Raw genomic sequence first — 26,424 nt, forward strand, 5'->3', positions numbered from 1 at the left:
TTTATGGCCTAGTAAATAATAATAGAGAAATCACTTTAAAAAAAAAAAAAGCATATTTAGCCACCCCGTAATTCATAATTTCATAGTCTAATATTTTCGGTGGTGAGGTGACCAACGAACGCTCCACGTTGATACAGCTCCAGGTGGTCACCTCACCACCGAAAATATTAGACTATGAATAGGCCTTTAAACAGACAGACGGTACTCACTCAGGACGAGGACGTTGACGGTGGCCGACACGGTGCCCACGGGGTTCTCGGCCGTCAGGGTGTAGCTGCCCGAGTCGGGCCGGACGCACACGGGGATGAAGGCCTTGCTGCCGCCGGCCGTGGTGGCCACGATGACGTGGACGGGCATTTTTTCGTCGTTTTTCTTCCAGCTGAGCGTGGGCAGGGGCACGCCTCTGACGGCGGCGCTCAGGGTGATGCGGGTGCCCAGCATGGCCAGGTGGTCCCGGGACATGTTGGCGTCCAGCAGCAGCTCTGGCACCTGGATTGATTGATTGATTGATTGATTGATTGATTAAACCCATTCGGGACCGTCGGGAACCCCTTTTGGTGTTTTCAAGCATTATGGTATAATTTTGCTATTGAAAAATAGTAGATCTACAAGGTCATAGCGCAGCACTGAGTGCAGCGCTACGAGCTTGTAGATCTGCAATTCGTTTTTCATCGTGAAAATTGAATATATATATATATATATTCTTTAAAAGTGAACGCTTTTTATTCATATCTTTGCTTCTGGGGGGTCCCTGAAACAACATATTGTTCAGATGGGGGTCGGCGGGCAATTACATATAATTTTGGGGGTCCTTGACATGAAAATGTTTGACGACTGACAGAAACATAGGGTTTTTCATAAAACTGTCAGATTTAGAAGCCATTATTTTAGAGGACGATCCTCAGGTCTAAATGGGTTAACAGTATGCAGATTAGGCACATTTCAAGCACAACTCAATGCAAAAACTGTTAACGGTGGACGACACCATAAAGCATTACACTTGTTTACAATAGGGTCCACCATTTTCAATTCATCAGAACATTATTTTAGAGACGTACAAATATACACTTCTATAGACAGAAAATATCATAAAAGGAGGTAAAAAGGGAAAGGATAAATATACAGACCTCCAGTCTGTCATGGACTTTGATGTTCTCCTTGATGTAGGCGGGGTCGGAATTGCCGGCAGCGTTGACGGTCATGATCCTGAAGAGGTACAACTTGCCGTCCTCGAGTCCCGTCACCACGTAGCCCAGGTCGGGGCACTCCTCCGGGGTCTTGTTGGCGGGCGTCCAGTCCACCTTGCCGGGCTCCTGGTACTGCACCAGGTAGCCCAGGATGCGGCCCCGGCCGTCGTGGCGGGGCATCTTCCACTTCAGACTCACCGAGTCCTTGGTCTTGTCGTAGGCCTCTGGCGTGACTGGAGGGCTGGGCAACACGATGGGGTCCTTGGCCAGGATGGGCGCGGACGGAGGGCTGGGGTCTCCGGTGCCCAGCTCGTTCTCGGCCATGACTCTGAACTCGTACTCACAGCCCTCGGTCAGGTCCTGGGCAGTGTACTGTGTCTGGGGGTACAGGGGGTCCCTGGTGACACGGGACCACCTCTTGGACGACAGCTCCTTCTTCTCCAGCACGTAGTTGAGGATGGGCTTGCCGCCGTCCCTGGGTCTGGACCACAGCAACAGGCAGTTGGTGCCGTAGACCTCTCTCACCGTCGGCGCCTCGGGGGCCTCCGGCACTCTGAAGAGGTCCTTGGCTTTCATCTCCTCAGACTCCAGAGGGTCGCTGATGCCGTACATGTTCTCAGCACAGATCCTCATGACGTACTCTCTGCCCTCTGTCAGCTTGGTGATCTTGCAGGTGGTCTTGGTGGAGGCGGAGGTGACCATCACCCAGTTGTCCCTGTTGATGTCTCGCTTCTCTATGATGTAGTTGGACACCTCCACTCCGCCGTCGTCCACGGGCGGCTTCCAGGAGATCACCATGTACTCCCTGTGCACCTCGTCGAAGACCACGGGACCCACCGGAGGGGTGGGCCGATCCACCACGACGACGTTGCACACTCCCTTCCTGGAGCCGGTGCTGTTCTCCACCAGCACCATGTATCTGCCACTGTGCTCCCTCTCGGCCTTGAGCAGGCCCAGGGCGAAGGTGTTCACCGTGTTCTTGAACATGACGTGCTTGTCCGCCTTCAGCTCTGCGTCGTCGCGGAACCACAGGATGGACGGCGCAGGCTTGCCGGTGTAGCGGCCCTGCAGCATGACGCTCTCGCCCACGCGGATGATGATCTTGTCCCGGAAGTCCAGCTCGATGGTGGGAGGCTCCAGCTCGTCCCTGCAGGTGATGGGCTTGGTGCTGAAGGACGGCTTGCCGGGTCCGATTTCGTTGACGGCGGACACCCTGAACTCGTAGGTGTCTCCGGCGCGCAGGCCGTCCAGCGTGAACTTCCTCTCCAACAGGTGTTCCTTGGTCAGCCGCTGGAACTTGTCCTTGCCGATCATGCGGGCCTCCAGGAGGTAGGAGGTCACCTCGGAGCCGCCGTCGTTCAGGGGCGGCTTCCACGTGACGCTGATGGCGTCCTTGGTGATGGCGGTGACCTCGATTTCCTCGGGCCGGTCGGGCACGTTGATCGGGTCCTGGATGGTGATCTCGGACGCGGTGTTGATGAACGGTCCCACGCCGATGGCGTTCTCGGCCGCCACCCTGAAGAAGTAGGTCTTCCCGATGGTGAGGCCGTGAGCGACGGCCGTGTGTCCGCCGATGTTGGCCGACACGGCGGTCCAGGCCTTCCTCTCCGCCTCGCGCTTCTCGATGACGTAGTTGCAGATGGGAGAGCCACCGTCGTCATCCGGGAAGCGCCAGATGAGCTTGCAGGACTCGCTGGTCAGCAGCTCGGCCATGAAGGGGATTCCCACTGGTCCGGGCGGTCCCAGAACTTCAACGGTGACGTCCTTCTTCTTCTCGCCGGCAGCATTCTTGGCGGTGAGTGTGTAGACTCCCTGGTGCCTTCTGGTGCAGTTCTTGACCACCAGAGAGGAGCTGATGGCCGTGGTCTCCACGGTCGCCTCGGCGGGGAGGCTGGCTCCATCTCGGGTCCAGGTGATCTCCGGTGCCGGCTGACCCGACACGTAGGCGATGATGCGGATCACCGCTCCGGCGGGGACCACCATCCTATCCTTCATGGACGCGTCCAGGTCCACCTCGGGAGCCACGGCTCTGTCGTTCATCTCTAGGAGCTCAGGGATCTCTCCGGGTTCGCTGTTCCCGGCGATGTTGAAGGCGATCACTCTGAACTTGTACTTTCCGCCGGTCTTCAGACCAGTAATCACAAACCTGGTTCCTCTCAACTCCTTCTCCTTGGCCTTGACCCAGGGCTCGGTTCCATCCTCCTGGTACTCCACCCAGTAGCCCATAATCTTAGAACCTCCGTCCTTCAGAGGAGGAATCCATTCCAGATCCACGGTGGACTTGGTCCAGTCGATGATCTTGGGAGTGGGAGGAGATGGCGGTGAGATGGGGTCTCTGGCAAAGATGGGGTCGGTGGGCGAGCTGTAGAGTCCTTGGCCGGCCATGTTGAGGGCTGCCACCCTGAACAGGTACTGCGCCCCCTCGATCAGGCCCGTCACCTCGTGGGACTCTCCCAGGGCGCCGGGACGAATGGGGTCTCGGGTGCAGCGGGCCCAGCGTTTGGACGTGGTCTCTTTGCGCTCAAGCCAGTAGCCGGTGATGGGGACGCCGCCATCGTCCTCGGGCTCCTCCCAGGTGAGCGTCATGCTGTCCAGGGTGATGTTGGAGACTTTGGGCTTCTCGCACTGGCCGGGAGGAGCCATGATGACCCTGGCGATTTCAGGCTCACTGTCCAGCCCCTCTCCAACGCCGTACTTGTTCTGGGCAAAGATGCGGAAGATGTACTCGTGTCCCTGCATCAGTTTCTCCACCGTCCAGATCCGCTCCTTGGGCTCGTTGGTGACGATGGCCCAGGCGGGTCTGCTCTTCATGCGCTTCCAGATGACGTAGTTTGTCACCTTGGAGCCGCCGTCGTCCGCTGGCGGCAGCCAGGACAGGGTGACGTGCTCGGGGCCGATTTCCTCGAACTTGATGGGAGCGGAAGGTGGCCCGGGACGACCTGGAGAACAGGAGACAAAAAAGGTTAATTTGGGGGTCCTTGACATGAAGAAGTTTGGGAATCACTGTAACTACCTGTAATAATAATAATGCTAAGTGATCGTACCCAGCACGTTGAGCCTCATCTCCTTGGAGGCCTTGCCCAGGCTGTTGGAGGCCACCAGCGTGTACAGGCCCGTGTCCAGCCTCTTGCCCTGCTGGATGAGGAGGGTGCAGCTGTCTTCCGACACCACCTTGTTGATGTGCTCGTCGTACTGGACCTCGGCCTTGTCGTCGGGCTTGAGCGCCGGCGCCTTGAACCAGGTGAGCGTGGGGAAGGGGCAGCCACGCACGCGGGCCACGATGCTGATGTCCTGGCCCTGTTCCGACTCCAGGAACTCCCCGAGCTCGATGGACGGAGCGCCTGGAGAGACACGGAGAGAGAAGGTAAAAGGGTTTAGTGGACTAGTTCCCATAACAGTGGGCCGAGGACCCATTTGTGGGTCTCGGAGACATTTCTTCATGGGCCACGATGTCACGAGTAAAAATCAAATGTTCTTTTCCTACAATTAAAACCATTGGTTGTGAGTTGCACTCACAAAATAGCAGATCTACACATTGTGAGCTTGTAGATCTGCTATTTTCAGCAAGCAACCAAGTGTAAAATCTGTCATTATGGCCTAAAAAGTAGACTAGAACTAAAACATTTCAGAAATGATGTGTGTGTGTGTGTGTGTGTGTGTGTGTGTGTGTGTGTGTGTGTGTGTGTGTTTCTTACAGGTGGCGTCCTGCAGCAGAATGGGGCCTACGGTGGTGGAAGGCCTGCTGGCTCCGACCACGTTGAAGGCGGTCACCCTGAACTCGTACTCGTCTCCCTGGGTCAGGTCCTCCACCTTGAAGCTGGTGGTGTCGATCTCTCTCCTGCTGACCCGGCACCAGTCCTCCTTCTGGGCCTGGTTGGCGGCCCAGCGGAGCATGTCCACGTGGTAGTGGGAGACCGGAGCGCCTCCGTCGTACCTGGGAGCTTTCCAGGTCAGAGTCAACGTTCCCTTCTTGACGTTCTGGATCTTCAGCCTGGTCGGCGGATCCGGGGGGTGGATGGGATCCTTGGCCCTGGCCGCCTCCTCCGTTGTGACGGCGGGTCCAAATCCGAAGACGTTCTCGGCCTTCACGCGGAACAGATACTCCTGCTCGAACATGAGGTCCGTGACCACCAGCGACTGGGCCGCGCACGCCGGGTTCACCTTGGTCCAGGCCTTTCCGTTGACAGTCTTCTTCTCGATGAAGTAGCTCTTGACCCTCTCGCCTCCGTCGCTCTCCGGGGGCATCCAGTACAGTCTGCAGGTGCCTCTGGTGATGTCGGTGACCTTCAGGTCCCGGACGGCTCCAGGCAGGTCGAGCACGTTGACTCGGACCTTCAGGTTCTTGTGTCCGGCCGCGTTCTCCGCGGTGAGGATGAAACGGCCGGTGTGGATCAGTTGGCTCTCTGCGATGACCACCACAGAGCCGCCGTCCATGGCCTGGACGTCGGCGTCGATGGGCAGAGTGTGGATCTCGTTCTTCAGCTCCGTCTCCGCCGGGCCGTCGAAGGTCCAGGTGAGCTTGGGAGCCGGTCTGCCCGTGACCGTGACGGGAATCCTCAGCAGGCTGCCGGCCCGGAGGTTGAGCAGCTCGGGAGCGCTCACGCCCAGGCTGAGGACGGGCTCGATGAGGATGTCCTCCACGATGATGTCGGCGGTCTTGGCCGGCTCGGAGTTGCCGGCGGCGTTGACGGCGTAGACCCTGAACTTGCACTTCTTTCCCTCCTTCAGCTCGGGAACCGTGATCTCCGTGGTGGGGTGCAGCTTGTCGGCCGGGTTCACCCTCCTCCAGTCGGGAGAGCCCTCCTCGTGCACCTCGATGATGTAGCCCTTGATGGGGCTCTTTCCGTCCTTGTCCGGAGGACTCCAGCTGAGCGTGATGCTGTCCTTGGTCTTGTCCTTGACCGCCACGGCAGTGGGGGGGCTGGGGGGGTCTAGGGAGGAGGAGGAGAACACGTTGCAGTTTATTTCATGTTAAAATCAGATCAGTGGTGCAGAAAGTACTCCTATTGTTTACTTGAGTAAAAGTCTCAATATTGCAATGTAGAACTACTCCGTTATAAGGAAAAAGCCTGGAATTCAAAATGCACTTGAATATTGGCATCAAAATGTACTTAAAAGTACCAAAAGTAAAACTACTAATTATGCAGAATGTCCCATTTAAGCTCACAATGGGTCGCATTGCGACGCATTGTGCGCTTAGTGGCTATTTTCAATGTATGTGCTAATGCATGTTTTGTAATAATAATCTAAATCTAAAAACTAAACTAAAATTTTCAAATGAATGTAGTGGAGTAAACGTACAATATTTGCTTCTCAGATGTAGTGGAGTAGAAGTTAAAGTATTGGAAATTGGAAATACTCAAGTAAAGTTTTGGAAATACTCAAAAATGTACTTAAGTACAGTAATTAAATTACTATGCACCACTGTCTAAAAGTAGTGTTAAGTGATTATTTACTTGTTTCGTTGTTAAAACGAAACGTTTCTTTATAACATTTCTACTCACTGCATGGATCTACGGCGAAGCGGGCCTCCGTGGCCTCGCTGTGAGGTCCTATGCCCGCGGCGTTGCTCGCCGCCACGCGGAACTGGTACTCGGTGCCCTCGATGAGCTTCAGCACGGTGTACTGCAGGCCCTTCACGGCGGGCTTGGTTATGGGCGCTCGGTTGCAGCGACCCCAGTACACGGCGCCCCGCTCCCTCTTCTCCAGCCAGTAGCCCTGGATGGTGGAGCCGCCATTGTCCAGCGGAGGCTGCCAGGTGATGGTCATGGTGGTGGCGGTGCCGGAGATGATCTTGGGGAAGCGCGGCGGTCCGGGCAGGCCGAAGGGGTCCCTCAGCTCCACCTTCTCGGAGTCGCAGCCGTCACTGGTGCCGAACTTGTTCTGGGCCTTGATCCGGAACTGGTACGAGCCCTTGTCGTTCAGCTTGTACACGCCGAATCTCCTGTCGATCAGGTTGATGGTGACAACCTCAAAGTCAGACTTCTTCTTGCTGGCGTCTCTCTTCTCCACGATGTAGTTGGTGATGTCGCTGCCGCCGTTGTCCGCCGGTGCGTCCCACATCAGGTAGCACGAGTCGGCCTTGATGTCGGACACCACAACGTTCCTGGGAGGGAGGGGCCGGTCCAGGACGTTCACGCTGATGACGTGCTGGGCTCTTCCCCAGCAGTTCTCCGCCATCAGCTTGTAGTTCCCAGTGTCCACTCTGACGGTCTGCGCCAGGGCAACCTTGGTCTTCTGAGTGGTTCTGTTCACCTCCTCCAGTTCCACGCTGAGTATCTCGTCATCTTCTTTAGGGACCAGGGGAACCTCGTCCTTCACCCACTGCAGAGTGGGCAGAGGGAGTCCGACCACCTCGGCGGGGATGTCGATGCCTGCGCCCCTCCTTACCTCGATCTTGTTGTTCTTGAAGTACTTGAGTATGGTAATGGCGGGCTTTAGCTCATCGTCCTGGATCTTGACGCTGATGGACTTGGAGGGGTCTCCGTTGCCGACCTCGTTGATGGCTGTGACGCGGAAGTCATACTCCATGTTCTCTGACAGGTTCTCCAGGGTGCCGCAGCACTCAGTGAAGATCTTGCGGCTGGCGGGCTCGTATTCGGTGCTGTCAGACCTCATCTTCTCCACCAGGTAGCCCGTAATGGGGCTTCCTCCGTCCGACATGGGTGGCTCCCAGGCCAGGTCCAACGTGGTCTTGCCCTTGTCGGTGTAGTGCAGCTTCTCCGGAGCCGAGGGTGTTCTTTTGGCATCCACGGCCAGGATGGGCCCGATGACGGCGGGCGCTCCGTCGCCAAACTTGTTCCGGGCGATGACCTGGATGTCGTACTCCTCTCCGACCAGCAGGCCCTGGACGTCGCACTTGCAGGAGGCCGTCTCAACGGGCTGGCGGAACAGCTTCATCTTGGCGTCCTTCTTGGTCACCTCGTAGCCGATGATGTCGCTGCCTCCGTTGTCCAGCGGGTCGGACCAGGTGATGACGATGTTCTTCTTGGTGACTATGATGGCCTTCAGGTCCACCACGGGTCCCGGGACGTCCAGCACGTCCACGCGCGTCTCCACGGTCTTGGTTCCGCTGCTGTTGGTTCCGCAGATCTTGTAGACGCCTGTTTCGCCCCGGACGGCCTTCTTGATGAACAGGACGCTGTCGTCTCCCTGCGTCTCGATGACCATCCTCTCAGGGTCGGTGTCCGCCTCGTCCTTGGTCCACTTGACCTCCGGTTGGGGCCGGCCCTTCACCACGGCCGGGAGCCTCAGGGAATCTTGCGCTCGGATGATCACGCCACTCCTCACGGTGATGTCCAGCTCCACGAACGGAGGTTCTGGTGGGCAGAAGACGAGAGAGAGAAACCAGATATTAGTCGTTGAGATCACCTGTCATAGTACAAAAGTATTGGGATCTAAATGTACTTAAAGGACCAAATATAGAAACCACTCATTATGCAGAATGTCTCGTTTCAAGTTTTCAAATGTATAAAAAAATGTTTTGAAAATAGCAGATCTACAAGCTCACGATGTGTCTAATATCATGATATGGATATAATATTGATACTAGGGATGTCCCGATCCCATTTTTATTATTTTAAAATGATGTGATCGGCCCTGATTTCCGATCACGTGACCGGATTGGGTCAACCCTAGTAGACAGAGGCAGATTAGCACCTGTTGGTTCTTTGATTTGGACGTCCTCTGTGACTCCGGGCGTTCCTGGACCGGCGTCGTTCATGGCCATGACCCTGAAGGTGTAGTCGGCCCCTTCCTTTAGTCCGGTCGCCGTGTAGGTCAGATCCTTACACCTGAACTCAGTGCAGCGAGTCCAGTCCTTCTCCCCGACTAGCACCTGGACACACGCACACACACACACACAGGTCAACACAGGACCAAACACTTCTCTACAGGTTGTCATAAAATGCAGTTGACCACTGATTGTCAAACAAATAATGTTTTTGTTTTTTTTAATGAAGAACGCTCCCCACAAGGTCTATTTTGTAAAAGTACCTTCTCAATATGGTAGCCAGTGATTTCTCCTCCTCCGTTGTAGATGGGGGGCTTCCAGGCCAGGACCACAGAGTCCTTCAAAATGTCCTTGATCCTTGGTATGGGAGGGCCGGCGGGCACTGTGAAAACGGAGCTCTGTGTTAGACAACGTCCTCAAATGCATTTCCTCAAGAGACTATGACTAAAACTAAAATAAACATTTGCAGTGAAAATCAACACTGCGTATACGGTACGGTATATAAAAAAAGGCGCCCCGGGGAGGCGGGGGTTATATTATACGTACTGATGGCGTCCATGGCGACCACCTTGTCGGTGGGCACGCTGAAGGCTCCGGGTCCCGCCAGGTTCTCAGCGCAGACCCTGAAGTTGTAGGTGAGACCCTCCTGGAGGTCGGGAACCCTCAGCTCCAGGTTGTTGATGAGCTGGCGGTTGACGCGTGTCCAGTGCTTGCTGTTCACCTCCTTACGCTCCACCCAGTAGCCCAGGATGGGGCTGCCGTTGTCCTTGGGCTCGTGCCACGAGATCTTGGTGGTGCTGGCCGTCACGTCCAGGACCCTGGGTGTGTTGGGGGCGTCCGGAGGGTCTGAGGAAGAAGGAGGAGAAGAGGAGGAGAAGAAGCAAAGATTTGAGTTAAAAAAAAAAAAAAAAACATTCCCAAAAAAGCATTCATTACAAATGAATTCAATGTATTTTTGAAGTAATGTCATGAATAAATAAAAGAAAATTCTAAGAAATTCCATAAATTAAAAAACAAAAAATATATAGATTGGGTCCAGGGTAAACATCTATTTTATCTTCTGTGTCACGGGCTAAAAAGTTTGGGGACCACCGATGTAAATCATGTAAAAAATACTACATGTTGTATGAGTAAAATTAAAACAATAACGTGTGACACCAAGAATACATACCGAACTGGTTGCTAGCGACCACGGGCTCGGTGATGTATTGACGTCCGGGGCCGCACTTGTTCTCGGCGGTCACCCTGAAGATGTACTCCTTGCCCTCGATGAGCTTGGTCACGGGGCAGCTGGTGCCCGTCACCGTGGAGCTGACCGTGATCCAGCCGATCTCGTCGCTCTTGTTGTCCTTCTTCTCCACAACGTAGTTGATGATCTCCGAGCCGCCGTCGTCCTCCGGCGCCTCCCAGAGGCACAGCAACGACGTGTTGCGGATCTCTTCGAAGGTGCCGTTCTGCGGCGGGCCCGGGATGTCTGCGTATAGCGAGGACGACAACGCGGCACACAGCGTTTAGGGGTTGTCGCAATTGTCACATAATCTAATTTAACTTAGTTAATAGAACTAATCGAATTACAATTTCATTATTAGAAATAATCGCTGATAAAATGACTGATAGCTTCCGCCCTACAATGTTACATACACTGAAATCAATCATTGAAACATGAAGACATGGACTAGAAGTGTTACCTAGGACGTTGACGTCACAGGTGGCAGAGGCCTTGCCGTGGGTGTTTGACACCTGGATGGTGAACTTCCCGTGGTCCTTCCTCACCGTCTCGCGGACCATCAGCGCTGCCTTGCCCTTCTTGGTGGCGTCCAGACCCAGACGCTCTTTCAGCGGGGCCACAAACACCTCGGGCTCCTCAGGAACCTTTAATAGATCAATCAATCAATCAATCAATCTATCTATAATTCAACTTCATTTAAAAGTACAATATTAAAATTAATGGATGGTGTACTTAATTTGTACTGTGCATATTTTTTTATGAGAACAGTGGTTCTCAAAACCCCCGTCTAAATGATGTATAGTTAATAGGAACCACATGGACCCTCACGGATCTATAACTCAAATGGAACCAAAGAAAATACAATAAAGCCTTCACTTGAAACCGCTATGAGATGAATGAATAAATAAATGTAATTTCGAACCGCTGCCGCGGTCTTCTTCTTCTTCTTCTTGACCACGGGACCGGTCTTCTTGGTGGGGTCCTTAGTGACGTCCTCGTCGTTCCTCAGCCAGGTGATCTTGGGGTAAGGGTATCCAGACACGTAGGCGTTCAGGAGGATCTCCTCTCCCTTCTTCACGCACAGCACGGCCTGGCGGAGCGACACCGTTGGCTTTTCTGCAATGCAAATACAGACAAAAAATTGCGATTAAAGCAAAACCTCGAGACTAGACTAAATATAGGACTATTGGTAATTTTGTCAACGAATAAAAACTAGACAAAAACATTGGTCATACCGATGGGGTCGGCAACGGTGCAGGGCTGTGAGCTGCGCGACGGCTCGCTGACGCCCGCCGCGTTCTCTGCCCGGACGCGGAACTGGTACTCCATGCCCTCGTCGACGTCGGTGACCACGTAGCTGAAGCCGGGCACCAGGTCCTTGTTGACGCGCTCGTAGCGGTCCCCGTCCTTGGGGATCTTCTCCAGCACGTAGCCCGTGATGGGACAGCCGCCGTCGTACTCGGGCGCCTTCCAGGTGACGGTGATGGACTTGAAGCACGGGTCTACGCACGCCACCTCGATGGGAGCGTCCGGTTTCTCTGTTGTTGTGGTGGTGGGAGGAGGGGAGGATAGGATCAGTGATATTCACACAAAGAGTGGTGGACAACAGTACTCGCATGATTTTTTTTACAATGTAGAAATGCTATGTTACAAGTGGAAGTCTTTACCGTATCACCATATCGCCCACCCCTAACTTAACTCCAATGTTAATTCACAATAACCTGCTGAACTTACCTTTGACCTCCTGGCAGATGATGGAGGTGGTCAGTGCCAGGTACTCGCCGCCGCCGCACTTGTTGACGGCCTTGACCCGGAAGTAGTACTCGCAGTTGAGGTACAGGTCCTTGATGACGGCAGTGAGCACCAGCTCGCAGGAGAACACGGGCACGAAGGTCTTCTTGGAGGCCTCGCGGCGCTCCACCGTGTAGCTGGTGACGGGCGAGTTGCCGTCGAAATCGGGCGCCTCCCAGCTCACCCGCACCGTGTTCTTGGTGGCCTCGCCGGCGCTGATGTCCTTGCAGGGTCCGGGAACACCTAGAGAGGACACGCACGCACACACGCACGCATAGTTTAATGGTGGCCTTTTCTGAGCAAATAGTAAGAAAGAAAAGTTAAATAATAATGTCAAAACAAAAAAATAGTATTAGCCAATTACTTGACTACTACTACTCCTCTCATAATATATATAGCATTCATTAAAGTAGCATTTGATACTGTATGCAGTAACGCTTCTTTAGATTGTGTCTCCTGGTTTTGGGGGGGAACGGAAGGCGGGGCTTTTCAGGGTAAAATCTCCCATATCTGCTGGCACTCTAGCGCTTACTGTACATTTTGAAAGATGCTGGCGGCATCCAAATTGTTAAATAAAATAATTAATTCATGCATTCGTGTGTTCCGTACCGATGACTTTGACGTTGATGGTTCCGGTGACCGAGCCCAGTGGGTTGGTCAGGGTCATCTTGTATTCGCCGGCGTCGGTGTGCACGCACTTGAGCAGCTCCATCTGGGCGCGGTTGTGCGTGACGTCCATGCCGTGCCGGTCGTCGTCCTCCAGCTCCGTCTCGCCCTTGTGCCACACCATGACGGGCGTGGGGATGGCGTGGTACGGGATGTCGAACACCAGCTTCTCGCCTTCCACCACGATCATGTCGTCGGCTTCCCACTTCATGGTGGGTGCGCCTGTTCAGACAGGACAATCGGAATCGACGTTATTTTATATTGTCACATAGTATGTCACAGTTTTACGAGTGAAATAGTGGGTGAAATTAGTTTTTTTTGTGCATATAGTTCCCATAATTTTCTTCCCAAGAAAACAAAGAAAGGGAAGATGAGAGAGGGTACGTACAGTCGGGATCCTTGGTGGAGACCTTGTCGGACATGGCCGAGGGTTCGCTGATACCCACAGCGTTGATGGCGATCACCCTGATGAAGTAGTTCTTCTCGTCCTTGATCTGGTCTGAGCCGATGCGGAGTGCACGGTCCTTGAGGGGCCGCGGCGTGACGCGCTGCCACTTGAGCTCGGGCCGCGCCTCAGCCACCTCCACGTAGTAGCCGGTGATGGGGCTGCCCCCGTCCTTCTCCGGGACCTTCCAGTTCACCGTGATGTGCTCCCGACTCGAGTCCGGGATCGCCAAGTCCATGGGCGGAGAAGGAACGCCTGGGAGAGGAGAGGAATGAAGTGTAAATACATACAAAATTATGATCACGTATTATAATTAGTGTGATCTCGTCGATTGCAGCACTTGAATTGAAGTTGATCTCGTTAGCTGAGTGAAGCGGTGGGCCTTACCTTTTCCGTCCTCGATGGTGAAGATCTCGGTGGGTTCGCTGGGCTCGCCCGCTCCAGCCTCGTTCTCCGCTCGCACCTGGAACTGCACCTCGGAGCCCTCCTCCACCTCGGTCACTCTGAACGTGGTGTTCTTGTCCGGGGTCTTACACACCTTCAGCCAGCGCGTCGAAGTCTTCTCCTTCTTCTCTATCACGTACCTGCAAAACACCAAGGCCACTCTTAAACCTGCTCTCCATTTTTATGATGTATTACGATTTTGTTATTATTTTTTTACTATGATTGTGAAGTGTCTTTTCATGTTGCCTTACTTAATGACAGGTCGTCCACCGATGCTCTTGGGTGGTTCCCACTTGAGCTCCACATATTTCTTGGTGACCTCGGCCGCGATAAGGTTGATGGGTGGTCCGGGAGTCGCTGCACAGCGAATGATTCAATATTAATGGACGACAACCAAAGGTTTCAGAACAAACTACCAAATGATTAAATACATACAAATTCAACACGTGAATCAAAGTCACTAATACTCACTGAAGGTATCCTTAGCCAGGACCGAGTCCTCCAGCTCGATGTATTCTCCCTGGCCGGCCTTGTTCTCGGCGGCAACCCTGAACAGGTAGAGGGCACCCTCGTTGAGCGGCGCCACCGTGTACTTGAGCTCCTTGACCGTGGTGTCCACGGCCGTCCAGGTCTTGCGCTTCACGTCCCTCTTCTCCACCACGTAGTTGGTGATGGGGGAGCCTCCGTCGCACTGCGGAGCCTGCCAGGTCAGGTCGGCGCTCGTCTTGGTCACGTTGCTCACGTGCAGGAACAGCGGGGCGTCTGGCGGCGCTGTGGAGCACAGAGAGGGGGCGGGGGGGGTGGAGATCAGCGGGGTGGAAGAAGTACTCTGACAGTATGAAATAATGTTTCATTTTGTGTAATGTTCCGGTGCCAAAAAAAAACCAATGAAATCATTCATCTTTTCTACATTTGTTTTAATTATTGTTTTCATTTTGTCAAACTAAGTTCTGATTATTATTTGTTTGTTTGTTTTGTTTTGTCTGTAACTAATTTAATATATATTAAGAGTCACCGACATAAACTATCATCACAATGATTTGCATGAGATTTAATCCTCGAAAGTGTCATGATCATGACGGCATTGTCTACAGTTGCTGGACTCACAGAGTTTCTCCTGGCAGATGACGGGGTCGCAGGGGTCGCTGGGCTCGCTCTCCCCGGCCTTGTTGAAGGCCCTCACCCTGAAGGCGTACTCCTGCTTCTCCACCAGACCCTTGAGGACGTGCTCCGTGTAAGGCACGTCCTCCGGAAGACGGATCCACTCCTCGTTGCCAGTCTTCTGGAACTCGACGATGTAGCCCTCGATCTTGGCGCCACCGTCGTGCTCGGGCCGGTTCCACTGCAGTCCGATGGAGGTCTTGGCGGTCTCCTTGACCACGGGTTTACCGGGAGCCCACGGAGGATCTGCGAAAAGCAAAGACGATTTAATTATCTGACCATTAAGGCTATAATGTGAAGAAGGGTTGCCCCGATCAGGTCATTTTCAAATGATCTGAATCGGATGGGAGCAAAAGAAACATGATCGGGACATCCCTAGCATCAATATTAACGTTGTTAGACTGGATATTGTTTGTGATTTTGGATATTGTACTATTGTGTCCTATAAAAATATAAATATCGCATAGGGAAAAATCGGTATCGGCAGATACTCAAAATTAAATCATCAGAATGGGATCGGGTAATAAGTTTCATCTGGTCACAGCGAGAACAGAGCAAAGCAGTCAGTCAGTCTGGAGAATTGATGTGTGACATCCTTACCAATTGGATCTTTGATCATGATGGGATCTGTCTCAACGCTGGGCTTTCCGGGACCGGCCAGATTCTCGGCCAGAACACGGAAGCGGATCTTCTGCTTGGTGGGGAGACCTTTCACCCTGAAAAAAAAACAAAAAACACAACATTAGCTTAGTCTGAATGAATGACCTGGGGCAAGGAAAGTAAGTGTTAAATATCTCTATATTCTGATAGTGAGCGCTCTTTTCACCTGAAGGTGGTGTCCTTGATGGGTAGCTTGTTGCATCTGATCCATTTGTCAGCCTCTGGGTCGAACTTCTCCACCCAGTATCCGGTGATGGGACTTCCGCCGTCCTCGTCGGGCTCGATCCAGCTCAATGTCACGGCGTCCTTGGCGATGTCGGCGGGAGTCACCCTGATCGGAGCGCCGGGCGAGTCTGAAAACATGTCACACGTACACGCGGTTAGATAAAAAGACACACGTACCCCACCAGGACTTTCCTGTTGAATACATAGAATTGTTGAAGAGTGTCTTTTTTGTTTGTTTGTTTGTTTGTTTGTTTGGCTGGAAACCACTGCTCACCGAAGGAGAACTTGGCGATGATGGGCACGTGCTCGGCGGGCTCTCCGATCCCGTACTGGTTTTCAGCACTGACGCGGAACACGTACTCCTTGAGGGGCGTCAGCTTGACCGCATTGAAGGTGGTATGCTTCACCGTGGCCGACAGCTTCACCCACTCCTCCTTGTCCGTCTGGCGCCGCTCCACGATGTAGTTGGCGATGGGCGAGCCGCCATCGTCCCGCGGCGGGTTCCAGGCCAACACGCAGCTCTCGTTGGTGATGTCGGAGATGTCGAATGCGGCGGGAGGGCCGGGCTTGTCTGCAAAGAGGACAGGGTTATTAATATTATTATTATAATTAGGCATGTAACGACAACTCACGATACGATTCAAATAAAAATGCTAGCTTCACGATTATTTTCCTCTTTATTATTATTTATGCTCTTGTACGTATCGACAATATGAAAACCACAGTGTTACCGAGGATGTTGACGTCGATGGTAGCGGTGGCTCTTCCGCACGCGTTGGAGGCCTCAATGATGTAGGTGGCGCTGTCGCCTCGCGTGGTGTTGCCGATGGACAGCTTGGAGGTGCCCGGCTGCGTGTCGATGGCGATGCGATCGTCCGCCGTCAGCACCAGGTCGGCCTTGGTCCACTTCACCACGGGGTCCGGCTTGCCCTTCACCTCGGCCGGGAGCTCGATCTTGGTCCCGGCGCGTGCCGTCAGACCGGCCAGCAGCTTCACGTCCAACTGGATCTCGGGAGGTTCTGGTGGGGGGCGGAGAACGTGATGATTGATGGGAACGTCATGTTCTATTCATTTATTCATTTTTAATGAATCCGATACATTTCACTTACAATATAATCATATAATAGATTTTTTAGTGGAAGACAAAAGTAAATACTATTAAAAATAAAACGTTTGACAGACAAAAATGCCAGTTTACCTTTAGCATCAACGGCTTGGATTTCATCCGTGGCCTTGCATGGCCTGCCTGATCCAAGGCTGTTGTAGGCCTTCACGTGGTACGCGTACCACTGGCCCTCAGTCAGTCCTGTCACCTGCAACCTGCCAATGCAATAACACCACCCCGTTAGACTATACACCACTGACCCTGGGTCAGTCCCGTCACCTGCAACCTGCCAGTTTTGTCAAAATCTTGACGGTGTTAACGTCTTACTTGAGTTCTGGCTGGGGCTCCCCGCAAGGCTCCCACTTGTCAGTCCCTCGTTGGCACCTCTCCACGATGTAGCCCTTGACGTAAGACCCCCCGTCGTAGCGGGGAGGGTCCCAGGACAGGAAGATGCCCTTGCCAGTCTTGTCTCTCCACTTCAAGCTCTCTGGTGGGTCTGGAACGGCTGGTGGGAGACACACACACGAGTCATACGAGATCTACAAGCTCACGATATGTTGTCATACGAGATCTACAAGCTCACAATCAATCAATAATATGAATGGACACTCACTGGCGGGAGAGGAGACGTTGACGGGGTCGGTGTGATAGGCCGGTTCTCCGGGACCGCACTTGTTGCAGGCAGCCACGCTGAACAGATACTCTTTACCTTCCATTACGTCCGTCACTGTGTGCTCCAGGTCCTGAACGCTGGTGGCGACCTGGACCGTCACAAACATTACATCAGCATCAGTAAAGAGGCAATACCACAATGTAGAAACACTCTTTGAGTAAATGTCCTGTAGTCGAGAAACACCTTAAACATCTTCAAAATATTCAAAACAATCTCAGATCTACAAGCTGCCCACCTTGACCCAGGTCTTGCGGGACGTCTCCCTCTTCTCTATCTGGTAGTGAGTGACTGGACTTCCTCCGTCATGTTCCGGAGCCTCCCACATCAGATGGACGTGGTGTCTGGTCACCTCTGCGATCTTGAAGTCCTTGGGAGAACTTGGCGCAGCTGTCGGCAAAATAAAATCACAGAGAATGTTGTTGATGTTGCTGATCGGAGACTGGAGAATGTACTTTGACCTCCATGCAAATCAAGTGACGTGAGTTTAACGTTGTTTAACGGGCGTTTATCAGATATACTTTAATGTTTGGATGTATGGGCTGTAAAGGCCAGAAAGTAGTTTTTTTTCACTCAGAAGGCGTTCCCGCATAACTTCCAGGTATGATGATGATCAATTATATTGGTTATCATCACAAGCCAGAACACTGACCTACTGGATGAAGTGAAGAGTAGTGAACTAATTGACATTTTGTAAATACAACCTGCCTTCTGAAATAGAAGACATTTACAGTAACTATGAAGACTGGGGGCAGCGAATAGGAGTCTCAGAATGGGAGACAGACGAGACATCGAATGGGAGACAGACGAGACATCGAATGGGAGACAGACGAGACATCGAATGGGAGACAGACGAGACATCGAACAGGAGACAGACGAGACATCGAACAGGAGACAGCGTCCTAGACTCCTTACCGATGACATTGACGTCGATCTCTCCGGAGACGAAGTTCACGTCGTTCTCCAGGGTCAGCGTGTACGTGCCCTTGTCCGGCCGCACGCTGGGGGTGATGGTCAGCTCCGTGTAGGTGGCCTTGGTCACCATGGACACACGCTCGTCGTCGGCGCTCAGCTCCTTGTCTCCGAAGGTCCACTTGGCGTTAGGCGTGGGGTACCCGGTGAGGGGCACACGGATGGTCAGAGGGTGGGGCACGATCACCTCCAGGCCGTTCCTGAACGCGCTCAGGTCCATGCTTGGACCGGCTGAGGACGGAGACGGAGATTTAGTTTTAGTATTTTTGCTAAAAATGTTGTGGTTATTGTTATGAAAACTCAATAATTGATGTGAGTAAATGATGGGTTAGAGTTTTTACAGTGAGGGTCATCGGCCGCCAGGGGTCCTAGCTGTTCCGCTGGGTCTGACACTCCGGCAGCGTTCTCGGCAGACACTCTGTAGAATAATTTCTGACCGGCCTTCAGTCCGGTCACCTGAAAACATACAACGCAGTTCAGTCAAATGTCGGCACGTGATGCACAGAATTCTTAATGCAATTCAATGCATCGACTTTTTGAGGGAGGGCGCTAGCAGCCCCTCCTATGCACAGCTTTGTGTGTATGAGCACGGAATGTGCTCAGCTGATTGGCTGAGCACGAAATGTGATGTATGAATATTGCTGTGTGTGATGCTGAAGAGTGCCCCTCACTTCACACGAGTGTGATATATTTACACCTGTAAACACGCAATATGACAATAAAGTTGCTTCTCATTCACAATGCAGAATACTGTTTTGTGTGCGTGCGCACGTGTGTGTGCGTGTGCATGCGTGCGCACGTGCGTGCGAGCATGCGAGCGTACCCTGTAGGTGAGGTCCTGGCAGAGTCTGGGGTTGCATCTGATCCACTTGTAGATGCCTGCGTCACACTTCTCGATGATGTAGCCGGTGATCATGCTGCCGCCGTTACTGACCGGGGTCTCCCAGGTCAGAGTGATCGACTGCGCGTTCTGATCGCTGAAGTTAAAGTTCTGAGGAGGGCTGGGTCGATCTACACACAAAAATAATTCAATTTGTTTTCAATTAATAGAAGATTCAGCTTCTTTTTTTTTTATGTCTTGAAATGATAATTAAAAACAAAATCTAGGACACCAAAAAAATAAAGAGACCCATAAAATGGTGTCCGCGACCCACACATGGATCCTGACCCACACATGGATCCTGACCCACACATGGATCCTGACCCACACATGGATCCTGACCCACACATGGATCCTGACCCACACATGGATCCTGACCCACACATGGATCCCGACCCACACATGGATCCTGACCCACTGTTTGGGAACCAGTGATATAATATAGTTGTAATATAGTAGATATAATATAGGTGTTAATTTAGTTGCTGTCGTCAGGCGTTAATACAAATGTTCTGCGTGTGCTGTGTGTGTTTTTGTCCTCTCACCGATGGGGTCCATGATCTTGACGGGGTCGGTGGCCAGGCTGGGCTTGCCGATGCCGGCCTTGTTCTCGGCGCGGACCCTGAAGATGTACTCCTTGTTCTCCACCACGTCGTTCAGCGCCGCCGTCAGCTCCTTGGGGCCGCACACCATGGCCGCCTCCCACTTCACCGACGTCCGGTCGCGCAGCTCGATGACGTAGGCCGTGATCTCGGAGCCGCCGTTGGACTTGGGCGGTTCCCAGACGAGGGTGGCGCCGTAGCGGTTCACCACGCTCACCTTGACGTTCTCGGGCGCGTCGGGCACGTCTGTGCGACAGGAAACGCATCATCACGTTACGTTACATTACGTCACGTCACATTGTTGGCTGTGGTTTGAATCAAACTCTTGGGTGTGGTGAATTCTTAAAGGTTTCATGACATTCATTTTAATTTATTTGTATTTTATTTTTTAGGGTTTAATGACCTCAATTACACCCACACAACCTGAACATTGAACATTCAGTGGATTTTCTGAATCCTTTTGAGTTCAATGAAAACAGGCAATAATCCCTCAACAGTGACACCTGCTGGCAAATTCTTATGTCATATATGGGATTTGTGGAGTATGTGTGTTTGCGTACTTCTTCCTCCACTATATACATCATAATTAGGAGACGGCGGTAAATAAATGCGAGTCGAGTTCCTTTGCTTACCGAACTTATTCTTGGCCTGCACGGCTTGGTCTGTAGCGACGATGGCTCCGCAGCCCACCCTGTTGCGAGCGCAGACCCTGAACAGGTACTTGTGCTCTCGGTTGAGGCCGCTGACGCAGTACTCGGGCGTGTCGGCGCGGTCCGTGGCCAGCGTCCAGGTCTTGCGCTTCATGTCGCGCCTCTCCACCACGTAGGCCACGATCTTGCTGCCGCCGTCGCTCTCGGGCTCGTCCCACGCCAGGCTGACCTCGCCGTCTGTCGTGTCCACCACTCGCAGGTTCTTCACGGGACCGGGGACGTCTGTAAAACAAAAGAATAAAATAAACATCCGTACAGCTCTGCAACCTCGCGAAATAGTCATCAAGAATCATACGTAAGCTAAGAACATAACAGTGGAATATCTATATAATGAGACTATGCGTTTACACTATGCTATAGTGTTATACATACAATTATATGTACTGTACATTACATAAGTTGAGCCTTTGCATTAGAGCTATTATCGATAGGCGATCCATTTAAGCGTGGCCTCACCGATGACGTCCAGATTAATGATGGCCTCTCCTTGTCCGTGTTTGTTCTTGATGACGACCCTGTAGCGTCCCTGGTGCTCCTTGGCGGGGCTCTTCAGACGGTACTCGGTCTTGTCGGTGGTGGTGTCGATGTTCTGGACCGGCAGGCTGGTTCCCTCGTAGAACCACTCCGCATCGGCGCGGGGGTAGGCGTCGTAGGGCACCGCCATGACGAAGGGCTTTCCGGCGTCCGTCACCAGGTTCTGATCCGTGGTCTTGATCTTCGGGACAGCTATGAAAACACACGGGGAGAGGTTTAATACTTGGCGGTTCCCGTTCCGAGCCACCGCCCCCCAAACCCACCCGATGTGGGTCTTCATTAAGACCTGGAACACGTCTTTTAACCACTTTAACCTATTGAAAAATAGCAGCTATACAAGTAGATCTGAATGAAAATGTGTGCAAATCTTTGAATATACCTAGATAATTTTTAAAGCAAACATTTGTAACTCAAATATTTGCTTCTGGGGGTCCGGAACAAAATCTTTTCAGATGGGGGTCCAAATACATACAATATTTTGGGTCCTTGACATGAAAAGATTTAAGCGCTGCTATAGAAATGCAAGACATTTACAATCTGGTTTTAGGTCTCAATGGGTTAAAAACATCTTCACACACCTGCCAGTTCCAGCTTGGCCTTGGCGTCCTTGTCCTTGGCCACGATCCTGTACTCTCCCTGGTCGCGAGGTCTGATCTCGCACACCTGCAGACGGTGGACTTTGCCCTCGCTTATCATCTGGTATTTGTCTCCCTGGGCAATGACCATGTTGTTTCTCATCCACTTCACATCCACGCGGTCCTTGTTGAGCTCCACCTCGAACACGATGTCCGAGCCCGGAGGCTCGAACACGTCCTGGGGAGGTCTGACGATCTCCACCGGGGTCTCTGCATGTGGAGAGACACGGAACGTGAGCACTTCACGCAGAAATCACAAACCCTCAAAACGGAAACGGAGCGCCATAGGGAAACGAACGACTTGCCTTCAACAAAGAGCCTGGCCCGGGTCCTTCTGTCTTCGATGCCACAGGAGTATTCACACTCGTCATCCGGTCTGCAATTCCTGATCATCAGTCTGCACGTATTGCCTTCTTTTTCCATTTGGTACCTGCAAAAAAAAATGGTGCATTGTGAGCGTGTAAATACGATTGTCCAACAACTCAGGGCTAGTTTACTAGTTTACAGAGGGCTAACTCGTGCTCCTTACCTGGTTCCTCTGATCTCCCGTCCCTCTCTGTACCATTTCACCGTAGCCTTATCCTTGGTCACCGTGCAGGTGAACTCTGCGTCCTCAAACTCCATGATGGTCTGGTCTCTGAGCTGCGCTGCGAAGTCGGAGGGCGCCTCGCTGATGATCAGCTCGGCGGAGCACTTGTCGTCTCCGATGGAGGCTGTGTACTCGCCCTCGTCGCTCATGACGCAGTCCTTGATGATCAGCGTGTGTTTGAGTGCGTCCACCCTGTACACGATGCGCTTGCAGAGGGTCACCTCCTCTCCGGCTTTCGTCCACGCCACGGTGATATCCGGGCGGCTGACCTTGCACTCGAAGCTGATGGTCTTCTTCTCCTGGGTCTCGATGTCCTCGATGGGTACCAGGAACTTCAGCTTCTCCGCTAAGAGGTTCACAGGACAACACAGGAAGCAGATTTTTTTTATTTGATGGACGGGTATATAAATTAATTACACGAGGTCGTCATGAGGAGTAGGCTCGTCTTAAGGCGTTTAATGAGTACGACTGATACTGTTTTTCAGGGTGAATTCACTTACTCGCTACTTTAGCGGTGGCGGAGCCTTTGGCATTCTCTCCTCTGTTGTTGGTCAGGGTGATGGTGTAGCTGCCCTCGTCGGCCGTGCCGGCGCCTGTGATTCTCAGCGAGAAGACGTTGTCTCTCTGCAGCATGATGTACTTGCCGCTCTCGAACAGCGTCTCGTCGCTCTTCAGCCACTTGGCCTTGGCGTCGCCAGAGTTCACCTCGCAGTTGAAGATGATCTCGCCACCCTCCTTCACCTCCACGTTTCGGATGGGGGTGACGATTCTCAGTTTCTCTGCGGAGCAGAGGGAACACGGGCACGCGTTGTTGACAAAGAATCGGACAGAACAAAAGACAAAAGATTATGGGGCTCTAAAAGGCAGTGTTTCACAAACTTTTTTTTAGCCCCGTGACCCAAAAGTCACAGGATTTGACGTATGCCCTGAGGCCCAAACTAGTGAAAATAGCAGATCGACAAACTCACAATGTGTCGCTTCGCGCAACGTTGTGAGCTTGTAGATAGCCTATTCTAATTAATGGAATTTCTTTGATTTTTATTTTATTTATTCATGAAATTACTGTTACTATTACATTACATTACTATAACATAATATATTTTTAAAACAAAATTTAGGAAACATAAAATAAAGGGACCCATAAAAAAGTGTCCGTGACCCACAAATGGGTCCCGACCCAGTGTTTGGGAACCAATGCCCAAACATAAGGTATAACAGAGAGGAGGTGGTGACGACAGAAAGCAGAATAATGACTCACCGGTCACGACCAGGTTGGCCGACGCTTTGACCGCGCCGATCATGGCAATGAACTCCCCGTCGTCCTTCACCTCGCACGCCTTCACAACGAGAGCTCTCCTCTTCCCGTCGCTGACAATGTCGTACTTTTCTCCCGACTGGAGCTCCTGCTTGCCTCTGAACCACTTGACTTCGTACGTCTCTTTGGACACGGAGCACACGAACTCTGCCTTCTCTCCCTCCACCACCTCCTGGCTCTGAGGCCTGGAGATGAACTCTGCGGCGAGCTCTGCAATAAAGCGGTACAGGAGAAGGGTCAGTTTGTTGGGAGGAAAGGCGCTACGTGTTTCATTTTATTTAATAAAGCTAATCTTCAGGCACCGAGTGACGATGGTACGCTTTAAGAAGGGCGGCTGCGGCCTGGGCCGGCTTAGCGGTCCAGGCACCTTGGCTGGTAATTTCGAGTCCCGATCCCGACTAACTCCACTGTGTCTTTCTCCCCGTTTCCTGTCTACCTACTGTAAATCTATCAATAAAGGCAAAAAAGCCCCAAAAAAGTTAGTTTACATAAATGACTCCAAGGGCACTCTTCATGATGTTAAAAAACCTTTAGTAAAAGACTAAAGGATCCATTTTCGTCACCGCTAAACCCCTTATCTCTAAAATTCTTTGCCTTTTTTTTACTATTTTGAAAACACCGTTATGATGTTGTTTTGTTACCGTTGAGTTTGAGCGTGGCTGAAGTCTTGATGCTGTCGCTCAGTCTGCAGTTGTACTCCCCGGCGTCCTCCATCTTCAGGTCCTGGATGATGAGGATCCTCTTCCTGGTGTCCGTCACCTGCTCATACCGTCCTCCCTCGGGCAGCTCCTGGTCTCCTTTGTACCAGCGCACCTCCGCTCCTTCCTTCGACACCTCGCAGATCATCTTCACGCTGTCCGTCTCCGTTCCCTCCACGTTGAACAGGTTCTTGGTGAAGCTTGCGGCTTCCTCTGTGCGGTTTGGGGGGGGGAGAGAGAGAACACAGGAGGGTCGTGAGGAACTGTTTAACGTGCTGTCAATGTCACAACTAAATCCTAAATAAAAATCAATAAAAAAATTAAATAAAATATCACGATCCTGACAGCCCTACGCGTAAAGAGTGAGCGAGAGAGAGCAAACGTCTTACCAACGACAGTGAGCATTCCAGAAGACTTGTTGGTCCTGGCGTCACATTCGTACTCGGCCTCATCGTCAAACACTGACTTGTGGACGATGAGGACCCTCTGGACTCCCGTGGAGATGATCTCATACTTTTTACCCTTCCTGATCTCGGCTCCATCCCTGAACCAACGCACCTGGACAATAAGGGAAGAATTATCGTTAATTATCACCAAAGTATTATATTATTTATTCTTAGTTACATGCAGAGTTAGAATGTCATTTATTGTTATTCCCTACAGCTTTAAATAAGATATACTGGGATTTAGTATATTTGTTGGTGCTGGGATTCTTCCATGGTGTGCACTCAGATCTTACCTTAGCAGACTCACGTGACACTTCACATTCAAACCTGGCGGATTCCTTCTCTGCCACCTCCACGTCGTGGAGAGGTTTACTGAACTCCACGAACGGAGCTGTGGGCACAGACCAACACCATTAAACCTTACGGTTTGATACGACACGAGCACATATACATCATTACAATCTTTAGAGAAACAAACAACAAATAAAAACCGAACGCACGTGTGACTTCCACGAAGCAGGAGGTCTTGAAGTCCTTGGCGTCGCAGGTGTACATCTTGGCGTCGTCGGTCTGACACTCCAGGATGAGGAGTCGTCTCTTGCGGCCGTCCACCTGCACGTCGTACTTCTTGGTCTTCCGGATCTCCGCTCCTTCTTTGAGCCATTTGACCTGTGCAGGAAATATCATAGAATCCACGTTTAATGTACTCACGTCACTACTGTACTGTACTGAACTGAACGTTTGAAGGACTATTGACTCTTCTTGATGAGCTCATGTACGGAACTTCTCATGAACTTACCTCCGCGTTCTCTCGGGACACTTCACACTCCAGAGTAGCCGTGGCCTCCTCTTCAACCGTCTGGTCCTCCAGAGGCTTGGTGAACTCCACCGCAGGATCTGTTCAGCAACACACACACACACACACACACATGAACCGTCATTAGTCAGAGCATGCCCAAATTAGGGATGGTTTAATAATCTGTTGCAACCCCTAGACCATATGAAAACTATGTGTTTTGATGCGTTGTCTTACCTCTGACGATCAGCTGCGCCTCGGTCACAAAGTCCTTGGCTGTGAGTTTGACCTCTCCAGCCTCCGTCTGCTTAATATCCCTGACTGTCAGGGAGTGCTTTTTGCCATCTGCCCTGGTCACCACCTGCAGGAGAACACACTCCGTCAATGGTCTGATTGAAAAAAACACACTCCACCACACCGCTCTGGATTCTTCTCTTAGGGTACCTCTTGTCCTATATGTATTGCTCCCAGTATTAAATAGTATATATAAGGATTATTTTGTACGTGTTTCATGGTTGTTTGTACTGCAGTCTGTATGTGTTATTGTTCTATCACAAGGTCACAAGGTGGTGCCAGTGCCTGTCTAACATGCATTTTCCTATGGTAAAGAATTTACAATCATCAATGTCATCAATGTTGTTTTTTGGTTCTCCTGGCTGTGTCTGAAAACCCAATCGTTGACCACCTGATGCTGAATTCTATTTGTGCTCTCCCAGCAGCAGGTGGTGCTGTTGTGAGCAGAAAACAGCCCTGTCACTCACTCGCAGCAGTTGAGTTTTAGCCGCTGTTAAAAATAACCTTCTGTTATCTGAGACAGATAGACAGACAGACTCCCGCTGTGACCAGAGCCTTATATGTATGTGCTGCTGCTGCTGCTCTGACCAATTCATCACACATTATCAATTAAAATAAATCCTTACAATCAACATGACC

General features: G+C 51.8%; 1 protein-coding gene across 2 annotated transcripts in view; it reads right to left on the minus strand.

Moving 5' to 3' along the window:
- The window catches only part of ttn.1 (titin, tandem duplicate 1), a 168,336-nt gene that overhangs the window by 64,914 nt on the left and 76,998 nt on the right, over positions 1-26,424 (minus strand). For both annotated transcript variants that reach the window (XM_080784967.1, XM_080784968.1), the window contains 44 exons: positions 25,729-25,852; positions 25,495-25,592; positions 25,196-25,364; positions 24,989-25,086; positions 24,639-24,807; positions 24,193-24,462; positions 23,495-23,761; positions 22,737-23,015; positions 22,177-22,582; positions 21,953-22,077; positions 21,591-21,857; positions 20,935-21,204; positions 20,401-20,700; positions 19,712-20,014; positions 19,110-19,297; positions 18,628-18,742; positions 18,230-18,517; positions 17,553-17,704; positions 17,258-17,405; positions 16,972-17,149; positions 16,738-16,859; positions 16,271-16,558; positions 15,814-16,110; positions 15,481-15,667; positions 15,255-15,370; positions 14,601-14,900; positions 13,965-14,264; positions 13,745-13,850; positions 13,437-13,633; positions 12,993-13,304; positions 12,548-12,826; positions 11,882-12,181; positions 11,383-11,685; positions 11,070-11,263; positions 10,608-10,791; positions 10,091-10,393; positions 9,466-9,765; positions 9,183-9,301; positions 8,847-9,024; positions 6,692-8,506; positions 4,883-6,118; positions 4,232-4,528; positions 1,128-4,126; positions 210-489 (listed from right to left, as the gene is read on the minus strand). In XM_080784967.1, coding sequence (XP_080641093.1) covers positions 210-489; positions 1,128-4,126; positions 4,232-4,528; positions 4,883-6,118; positions 6,692-8,506; positions 8,847-9,024; positions 9,183-9,301; positions 9,466-9,765; positions 10,091-10,393; positions 10,608-10,791; positions 11,070-11,263; positions 11,383-11,685; positions 11,882-12,181; positions 12,548-12,826; positions 12,993-13,304; positions 13,437-13,633; positions 13,745-13,850; positions 13,965-14,264; positions 14,601-14,900; positions 15,255-15,370; positions 15,481-15,667; positions 15,814-16,110; positions 16,271-16,558; positions 16,738-16,859; positions 16,972-17,149; positions 17,258-17,405; positions 17,553-17,704; positions 18,230-18,517; positions 18,628-18,742; positions 19,110-19,297; positions 19,712-20,014; positions 20,401-20,700; positions 20,935-21,204; positions 21,591-21,857; positions 21,953-22,077; positions 22,177-22,582; positions 22,737-23,015; positions 23,495-23,761; positions 24,193-24,462; positions 24,639-24,807; positions 24,989-25,086; positions 25,196-25,364; positions 25,495-25,592; positions 25,729-25,852 — 15,226 coding nt within the window. The remainder of the gene's footprint in view (positions 1-209; positions 490-1,127; positions 4,127-4,231; positions 4,529-4,882; positions 6,119-6,691; positions 8,507-8,846; positions 9,025-9,182; positions 9,302-9,465; positions 9,766-10,090; positions 10,394-10,607; positions 10,792-11,069; positions 11,264-11,382; positions 11,686-11,881; positions 12,182-12,547; positions 12,827-12,992; positions 13,305-13,436; positions 13,634-13,744; positions 13,851-13,964; positions 14,265-14,600; positions 14,901-15,254; positions 15,371-15,480; positions 15,668-15,813; positions 16,111-16,270; positions 16,559-16,737; positions 16,860-16,971; positions 17,150-17,257; positions 17,406-17,552; positions 17,705-18,229; positions 18,518-18,627; positions 18,743-19,109; positions 19,298-19,711; positions 20,015-20,400; positions 20,701-20,934; positions 21,205-21,590; positions 21,858-21,952; positions 22,078-22,176; positions 22,583-22,736; positions 23,016-23,494; positions 23,762-24,192; positions 24,463-24,638; positions 24,808-24,988; positions 25,087-25,195; positions 25,365-25,494; positions 25,593-25,728; positions 25,853-26,424) is intronic.

This window comes from Protomyctophum bolini (genome assembly GCF_963924005.1).
Source record: "Protomyctophum bolini genome assembly, chromosome: 16".
Lineage (NCBI taxonomy): Eukaryota > Metazoa > Chordata > Actinopteri > Myctophiformes > Myctophidae > Protomyctophum > Protomyctophum bolini.